Source organism: Podarcis tiliguerta, assembly GCF_965153285.1.
Source record: "Podarcis tiliguerta genome assembly, chromosome: 5".
Classification (NCBI taxonomy): domain Eukaryota; kingdom Metazoa; phylum Chordata; class Lepidosauria; order Squamata; family Lacertidae; genus Podarcis; species Podarcis tiliguerta.
Window position 1 is genome coordinate 62,282,872 of NC_139538.1, and position 9,780 is coordinate 62,292,651.

The 9,780-nt window shown below is 45.1% G+C and overlaps 1 protein-coding gene across 1 annotated transcript; it reads left to right on the plus strand.

Annotated features, from left to right (window-relative positions):
* On the plus strand, nt 1-2,559 carry FGFBP3 (fibroblast growth factor binding protein 3). Its single transcript, XM_083439522.1, has 2 exons — nt 1-135; nt 1,098-2,559. Exon 2 carries the CDS (start codon nt 1,188-1,190, stop codon nt 1,971-1,973), a length of 786 nt encoding a protein of 261 aa, XP_083295648.1. The 5' UTR covers nt 1-135; nt 1,098-1,187; the 3' UTR covers nt 1,974-2,559.
* The last annotated feature ends 7,221 nt before the right edge of the window (nt 2,560-9,780 follow it).

Genomic DNA, 9,780 nt, shown 5'->3' on the forward strand with positions numbered 1-9,780 from the left:
GGGGCATCGGCTGTGGCTGGCCCCTACTGGACTGTTGATAACACATGCATGCTCTGTACAGTTCTCTAACAGAGACTACGGTTACATGCAGGCTTGCAGTTTTCCTGGAGAGCTCTCTGCCTCTTGCAATGAACTGTAAGTATAACTGCCAGAAGGAGGGGGGGGGGGGAATCAGTACTGGAACTGTTTAATTTAGCTTGGTGATCCTCCCATGCAGTTTCTTTGGTGCTGCAATAAGCAAAAATATTTGTTTTTTGCACCATGCAACCAGTGATCTCACATCCAAATTAACCAACAGATTCATTATGTCTTAAGAGCAGCACCAAACTGGAGAGATGGTTTTTGCATTTGGAAAATGCATGAAAGAAAACCTGGAAAGCAGGAAAGAAATTGGGAGTTTGAAATGTCTTTGTTAAAAGCAGGACGGGGGCGTGGAGAAGAGAGGAAGGCAGCAGTAGAAAAGAGCACTTCAACGAAACCTTGCTATCACTTTTCTGGTATCATAGAAAGAAATGTGATAGGTTTCTAACAACACAATCTTATATGTGTTTACTCAGACGTAAGCCAATTGAGAACAACGGTGCTTACTCTGAATGCATCTTAAACGAATTTGTGTTTGTTTGTTAATGTTGTCAGGACAATCCCTTTAACCACATGGATGGCACTCAAACAGAAATGCAACTCCTCTGTTGAATGTAGACAGGGCTGGCTTTTCTACTTACGATTGCCAAGTTTTTAGTCTTTCTCTGTGTAAAACAAAAGATGCAGAGGAGTTTTGCTTACTACCAAAATCCAGCACCATTGATATAACTGCATAAAAGCTATTGGGTATCCCAGGGGGTGCTGTTAGGAACACAAAATACCAGGTTGGCACACATGCATAACAAACATAACAAGTGTCTGCTTTGTACAGAGGGTAGGTACTGGAGGCGTTACCCACTGCTGAGGGTCACACAGTGAGTTAAAAAGAATTTTATGCCAGTGAAGGTTTGAGAATTTCAGATAAGAAGAATGCATTGCTTGCAATGAGCTATCACTGCTCATCTTTATCTGCCCAGTGTGTGTCCACAGCTGACTTATATCTCTCTCCTCTATAGGACTTTGGGAATGTAGAGGGCCCCTCACCGGAGATTCTATCACGGATGCTTTTGAATGATAAATGTCAACAGCTCCCCTGACTTCAGGAAATGAGGCTCCCCCAAACCCTTCCGCTCACCCTTCTCTTCCTGAGCTGCCTGGAAGGCACCACAAGCAGGAAGATCAAAGAGAGCAGCGAAAAAGTGAAGCCCGCTTCCTCGCCATGGGCACAGTCTGGACAGTTCTCCACCCGTGACAAACACCTGTGCACTTGGCAGGTGACCTCTGGCGAAGAAGCCACCGAACTCCTGCTCAGCTGCCACCAGCCTGGAGAGGAGGGTGGGAAGAGGCAGCAATGTGTCTACCGGGGCCAGCCAGAGCTATGCGCTGCCTACAGCTCCAAAGGCCGCCAGTTCTGGAAGCAGATCCTGGGCAAACTCCGCAAGAAGCAGCACCCATGCCAGGACGGCAGCCCGCTCAAATCCCGGCTTTGCAGTAGCAAGAAGGGGACTTCTGAAGCGCAGCTACACCTGGTGCCCACCGCTCCCGGCACTGACGCCCCAGGGGCCACTGAGGGGACTGCTAAAGGTAGATCCAAGGGGAAAGGCCGTGCCAAGGATGCGCCAGCCCCGCAGAAGCCACCTCAGGCGCCCAGGAATAGGGCAATCAGCAGCCCAGCCAAGGCGGAGGCCCCAGCCAAGCGAAACAAAGAGGGGAAGAGGAAAGAAGGCCCCGGCTCCTCAGCGGCCCCAACCCAGCCCTCCAGCATGCAACCTACATCGGTCGCAGGAGGCACGGAGCAGCCCACAGAGCTCAATGCAGGCGTGGTCGAGGCCTACTGCGAAGAGAAGTGGCATTCGCTATGTAACTTCTTTGTGAATTTCTGGAATGGCTGAACCTGGAGAATTGGGAGAAGGGTGGGGCACGGGTGGGGGGGAGGGTTAAAGGCAAGGGGGGTTAAAGGCAGAGTGTACAGCAGACAGCCTAGGTAGAGATAGTGTTGGAAGGAATGAATGTGGTGGTTTGGGACGAGGGCAAAAATGGAGGCAGGGGTGAATAGAGTCAAGTGGGATGGGAGTTTTTGAGCGCCAACAGAGCGTGGGTGAAGATTTGGGGCAGTGAGGAAGGGGAGGCAGGATGCGGTGGTTGTGCTTTTATGGGATGTATAACTTACTCATTCCTACTAATCCTGCAGCAGCTGCTAACAAAGTGGCCGTGGGTGTGCACTAGAAAAAGGTAGGTTAAGATGAAAGACATATTGTTCCTTCCATGCTAGATGTGCTCCAGCTGTTAAGTAAACTGTCCTGTTGCATCAGGCTGTTTATTCCCTACCCACAATCAAGTAGCTAATTCTCAGCTAATAAAAGATATTTGGGTTTGCCATGTCTAAAAAATAATCGCAAGGTTCTTTCTCTAACACAATGCATGCTACTGGGCGTAATTACATTAATGATAATAATAAATGAAATTATTTTACAGCAACCTGTGCTTGTTATTTCATTACACAGTGTCAAAATCTCTGCTATCAGTTTCAATGCTATCACATTTTACAAACTTTTATTTAACGGTATGTATTTTTAAAATATGTTTGTATCCCTCCAAAGCAGTTTCCTGGGGAAACTGTGTATTGTGTGTGTGCGCACACACGCACACGCACACGCACACACACACACACACCAGTTTTAAATTCACTGTTCTAGCCTTCCATCTTAATGAATCTAGCCATTGATGCAGAGTGACTTGGTTGAATTTATGTACCACCCTATTGTCAAATGCTTGAAATAGCTAAGAGCCAGTATTTATGGGCCAATAGAAGGGTCACCATAATAAGCTATTGCTTTCTGCGTTCCACCTCCCTTGCACTGTGGAGCCTCTGAGAAGTACTGAAGGAGACCTTCGTTCTGTTAGGTAGGGTGTGTTTTTTCTCCCACTCTCAGTCAAATTCTTCTTCTTCCACAACATAATCGGTCAAAATGTTCTTGACGCACATAGTTTGTATCACAGTTGCTGGGATTTATGCTTAGAGCCGTGGCAGCAATTTTATCAACAGACTGTTCTAACTTTTATCAGAGCTCTTGCTACTTCACATAGCCTATTTCACACTGGTTACATAGAGCACAATAGTTTTGCTTATCATACAATATATATATATATATAGGACATAGTTCCCGCAGTCTGTCCAAAGAATGTCACTTTCTCTCAAGGGAAGCCTAGCGATTACATTTTAAACCTTGCCTTTAAAAAGCTTCTATCCAGTGACAAATTCCAAGAGAGATCAAGCTCTCAGAATTTGCTTTCAATATTATGGTTTAGGACTGTTCTGTACATGCAGCTGTAGAACATGGTCAACTTTCCCTGAGACTACAGCACTGAACATTGCAAGCCTGGAGCTACCTAAAAACTTGCCCTGTTTTGATTGGGAGAATGGTGCTTGCATTTACACATATGTGCCAATTTTTCCTTTTCACTTAAGCAGATGCTGAAAAACAAATACGAGGATGGTAAATGGGAAGAGGTATTGCTTTCTATAGTAAAAGAACAATTGGGAAAATCTTGGAGGGTAAGAATGTTGATCTTTGTTCTAAAAGCCCTGAAGGGAGACTTATATTTGCCTTCTTCTACCTGAGGAATTTTAAGGAAAAAACATCTAAGGAGCTTATGTTCCAATGAGAGACAAACACATAAAATAAAGAAAGAATAGCAATAATGAAAGAATAAGGTAATCAGAGAGGTGGTTTTTTTAAATGAGCTTGACATAACAAATAATGTTATCTTGGCAGTTTCCACAACATATAAAAGTAGGGGCCCCTTGAGACAAGAAGGGTCCAACTTCACAATCAGGTGATCAGTTTTGATTTTTCAGAAGTGATACAGAAGTGGATAGCATCCGAGCTTGGATAATATGCCATAAGCCAGAGGTTTTCAACCTTTTTGAGTCCTTGACCAACTACATTCTTTCTGCGGCACCTCTGTGGGGATCAGAAGCCCAGTTATGTCACCTCTTGCCGGCAGAGCTGTCAGCTCCTCACCCCTGCCTTGTGGAGGCTCCTCTCAACCTCCTCTCTTCTCCCCTCGCCTTGAGAGTCCTCTGGGCAGCTGCAGCTGCCGCCTCTGGTCTCTGAGCTGCCACCCCCACCCCAAAGAGAGGTGCCTCCTCCCACTGCCCCACAGGGGCCTGGGAAGCACCCCCTGGCCAGCCCCAGAGGCACCATTCACCTGGGGAGCTTGTAGGCAGGGATGCTGCAACAAACAGCTGTGCAAGCCTTTCAGAGGCAGAGATGTGAGAGGGCATCAGAGGAAGGGAGGGAAGGAAAGAGGGGTAGAGGCCGGTGTTGCCCGCAGCACCCCTGACCATTGTTCAAGGCACTCCAGGGTGCCACGGCACAGTGTTTGAAAACCACTGCCCTAAGCATTTCACCTAGCACGTTGTATTTCATGGAAAGTAACATGTTCCAGTACTGCGGAGATACTTGTGCCTGTACAGGATCTTAAATGCTGAAGAATGAAGACGCTTGGGGGCTTCTGTGGAACAGAAACTATTCCAGCTTCACAGTGCTACCACCACATGGGCAGACAGGCTGTACCCATGTGGGCACCCAGAAAAAAGCTCGAAATAACTAAAAGTTTAGAAACTATCATAAGGAAGCAGCCGCAGGCATGTATAAAGCTATGCAAATGACTGCAGGAAGCTGTTGCTAGGTAACCTGGGCCTCCACATGAATAGTGAAGGATAACTGGAGCCTGTTTGCAGTTTGACGGTTGCAAACCCCAGAGATAGCTGGTCACGTGACACTGTTTAGGCAGCACCCCCCCTCCCCAAATCTTTGATCTATTTGTTCTTTTGTTCTTGGGAGCAAGAAGCACAATGGGAATGATTGGGCCCAAGGCCCCACACTGGGTGCTGCTGAGGCACCAAAATGTTTGAATCAGAAAAGAGGATGGTGAAGAAGTTGCTGGTGCAGCAGTGGAGAGAGAGAGAGAAAGAGAGAGAGAGAGAGAGAGAGAGAGAGAGAGAGAGAGAGACAGAGATGTGCATGGAAGAAGAAGCTTTTTTCACCTAAGGGAATTTATAGCTCTTCTTTAAGTTCCCTTCAGGCTTTTAAACACCTCAACATTTTTCATCTTCTCCACCTCATAAGGCTGACCCTTAGTAAATACTGTTTCGGGAGCTCTGACATGAAATGAGTTTACATGAAATTAAGTGCCATTGTTTCCCCTGCCCCAGCAATGTAGATATTCTTACTTTTGTTTACTCTTACCCGTTTACTCTTGACCTCAGGGTTGCGGGTTCGAGTCCTATGGCGAACCAAAGATTCCTGCATAGCAGTGGGTTGCACTAGATGACCCTTGTGGTCCCTTCCAGCTGTGCAATTCCTTGATTCGATGATTTGATACACACGCTAGAGATGTGCTGGGCCATTTGTCTGAATATGGAAACACCATCATGGGTGGGGGAACAGGGACACACACACACACCCCTACTGCTTTCAACATCCCTCTGTGCATCACATCTCGCATTCAGCAAGGAGGTTGTGTTTGCTTGACCTCCATGGTATGTCGGGAAGGTCTACAAGGGTAGAAACCAACCCCCTCAACCTTCCCTGAACAGCACAACAAAGTATTGGGACTACGATAAATGTGAAGATTTCTGGAGTGGGGCTTGTGTGAGTGCCCTTGCTCCTGTTAAGGCTTATTTCAGGATGCACCACAACTTTATGACATCACATTTTCTCTCTCCTTTGTCAAGCAACAGGTGACACCACTGCATGTTCCTCCATCTGCTAGAATACAGAGAAAGTTGCAAAGCTAATGGCATCACATTACATGGTTTCCCTTACTAAAAGCTCCTGCACAAAAGAAGAGGATGGTGAGACATGAGACTGTGGTTTCTTGCAGGAGTCGCGCAACCAAATATAACATGTTTGGACCAAAGATATAACTCAGACTCACTATGGAAGCTGTTTAGATGAAAGAAACATTTTGAAAACTTGCCTTTAGTTATGTAGTGAAGAACATTAGTTAATAGCTTAAGTATGCTTGATTACCAGAGTTAATTGAAACTGGTTGGAAAGTGATTCTTTTTTTCTTTTTTTTACAAGCATGTTAAATGACCTGTGATTTTGGAGAAAGATGCGACAAAATCCAACCAACCTTTCAAAAGAAAAAGAGCTTGACATTTGACCATTGATGTATTTTCTTTCTCACTCTTGTAGTAAATAAATTTGATCTGAAGTGCAATAGTCCAAATTCATTTATACCAGTCTGACACAGATGGTATCTGCCTGGGCAAAATTGTAAAAAAGTGGATCTCGTTCATTTCATATTTGAAAAGAAACTTTATATGTTCATGCATATAATTTATTTAAATAATCATTTGCATAGTTATATTACAGTACAAAGAAAACTAAATTAAAATTATATATTGGGCTTTTTTCCAAAAACAAAACCCAAGCCCTGATACAAAAGCAGACTAGAAAGCTGAATTTTTAAATGTACAAGAGATTGCTTCTCATTTAACTTTGCTCTCTATTGCTCTACGGCTGCTTTTCTGAAACACAGAATAGCGGGTGAGGTGGGGGGGAGTATAAAACAATAGGCATTTCCATGGCAGGCTTTCCTTACTAAAACAAGTTACTTCATTCATTTTGGATTTCTAAGGATTTTATGTTTAAACACCACCAAGGCTTTTCAGCTGGAAATGCTAGAGGCTGGAGCTAATTCTCTTGCCCCCCACAAACGTTTCATTATTGAAAAGAATCTCCAAAGCAAGATCCTGTATAAAATATTAAACAGCTTTGGAAATAATTTGGCGCCTTAGAGCTTAGCCATTCCCCACCCACCCACCGCACTCTACGTGCCTTACTTGGTGAAAACACAGCACTGTACATCCCAAGCAACACTCACTTCAGGGCCAATGTTTCGTTTGTATTGCTCTCAAGTGTTCACAAGGTTAATTATGCCTGTACTTTGGGGGGGAAGAGGGAAAGAGGGGCAGGAGAGAGAAGGCTGGGCCACCCTTAACTCAGCCCACTTTCCTGAATAGAGGAAGTGGCGTGATGGGGATGGCGTGATTTTACTCATCAAGAGCCAGCCTTGCCACAGAACAAGACCCTCCCCTCCTGGAATGCACCAAGGCCCTTGTTACAGGCACATTACATTCCACTTCGCTCACATACGGTTTTCAATGCGACAAAGGCCATGAGAATTTCCCAGGGCTGCAACAAAACTCTAAGGGGAAAGGACAAATGCCACGTCAACCGCAATAGCTGCATAGTACCTAGAAGGGAATATTATTCATGTCAATGCTCTCTATTCAGCAACATTTCTCGCTGTACGTTCTGTACTGGGGTATGTGGTCATGAGCACAAGATATATAGATGTCTTGCAGGAGTTGCAAAGCAGGCACATCCATGTAGCTTAAAGCTTTTCTGAACGAAAAAGGCTGGATAGCTCAGTTGGTTAGATCGTAGTGCTGGGAACACCAAGGTTGCAGGTTTGAGCCCCATATTGGACAGCTGCAGGGGGTTGGACTAGATGACCCTCAGGATCCCTTCCAACTATGATTCTATGAAATACATGGAATCAGAAATCAGGAAAAGACTGGCTTATTATAGCAATCACCAAAGAGATACAGTATATATGGCATTAGTACTTAAATGAATACTCTTGCCCATTGTTATTACGGTTATGATTATGAGTCGGGCTTTCCCTTCGTCTTTTCACATGTTCCCCAAATCTGCTCCAAGGGGTCCCTCTACTCTTGAAGGTGTGGAGGAGGCTGCAGGAGAGACAAAGGGGAAGTTTCACCGTGGTAGTGGCAGCCTGTTGCTTGAGCAGAACAGCACCACTGGATAGAGTTGTTTTTAAATTATTATTATTAATAATTAATTAATTAATTAATTATGTAATAGCAAATAAAAGCCCTTTCATAATAGTGAATAAAATTGCTGCTCAGATTATACTGGTAGGAAAGAATTAACAAGAATAAGCAAGAAGGTCACAGAGGAATATTGCTTCATGCTGATAGGCACAAAGATGTCAGAGATTTAGAAGTGAGCCATTGCCTCTGTCCAAGGACGAATGATGTAAAAATTATCTGCCTGCCTCTGCCAAGAGAGCAAAGGCCTCCCGACACCTTGGGCTGAGGGTTAACAGCTCTTTCAGATTCTGTTGTCTAATGTACCTTGACATGAAATCGTAGCCTGCAATTCATCACCCTTTTAACAGGAAAGGCAAGACCACAAGGAACTTTGAGGAGAGGGCGGGTGGGGCGGAGGGAGGGTTTCCTTTATCCCAAGGCAAGTTGTGTTTTCATTGGATCTGAGACCACATAGCGGGAGCATATTCCCCCCCCCCCCGCCTATGTGGTTCTCCTATTCTTTCGCAGCTATCCGCTGATATTTAGGCAAACCGAAGGACCTATTGAAGATAAGGCATGATGTCATGCCACCCAGAGAGGGACCAATAAGGACCCTGCTTTGGACCATAACAAAGACTGCTGTGCCTATTGACAGCAATTCCGCAGGCTCTAGTTTTTGAAACAGCAACTCCCAAAGGAAATTCATGAAATTCATGTATCTCCAGCTAGAGATGTAACCAACTCCAGGCTGAAGCCCTGGAGAGAGGCTACCAGTCAGTGTAGACAATACTGAGCTAGATGGACCAGTAATTTGACTCTTTGAAAGGCAGGTTCCTATGTGCTACCAGGCGTGGGTGTTGTGGTTAAAGAAGGACATGATACAGCTGCACACTGCTCTTTAATGAAGCCAAAATGCAGACAGAGAGTGATGGTGAAAATGTCTGCTAAAGCCAAGGTCACATGTAGGAGGGCAGAGAAGGCGTGGCATGGCACACTAGAACCGATGCAAAATTAGGACCAACAGCAGGAAACGTGAGAGATCAAAGTTCCCAGCTGTTAATTCATTATCCCATCCTTCCTCCATGTTCATGTTCAGTGCTGTGTGGAGTTCGGCATCATCTCATTTTAACCTCACTACAGCCGCCCCGTTCCTAGTATGTGACTTGCCCACACATTCTGAGCTGGTGAACTTAATGTTTCAGCAGGCATTCAGACTCAAGTCTTTCTAATCCAAGTGTAACAGCCTATATATTCTACACTACAGCTAGAAGCCCCAACAGTGGTGTATAGTGGTTAGAGTGCCAGACTAGGACCTGGGAGATTAGGTTCAAATTCCCTCTCAACCATGAAGCTCACTGGGTGACCATGAGCCAGTCACTAACCTCTCAGCCTAACCTACCTCATAGGTTTGTTGGGGCGATTAAATGAGGAGTGTGAAGAACCATGTATGTTACCTTGAGCTCATTGGAGAAAAAAGGTGGGATATAGACATAATACATAAAGACAACAACAACAACAACAACAGCAACAACAACAACAACAACAACAACGGCAACAACAACAACGGCAACAACACATAGGGCCCTGCCTGCAGTTACATTATAAGAAGTGAAGCGCTGTGAAGGTTCAGACTTCCTGAAACAGACTGATTTATCTTTGACCTGGAAGGTGTTTTTTATGTTAACCCCCCTAGCTGCCTATGAATTGGGTTAAATGTTTCTCCACGTGCTTAGAAAACACGTTAGCTTAAACCAGAGATCGGAACAGCTGTGCCCCCCCCCCCGATCTTGTTGGACTCCAATTCCCATGAGCCCCAGCCAGCATGCATGGTCAGGGGTATGGGG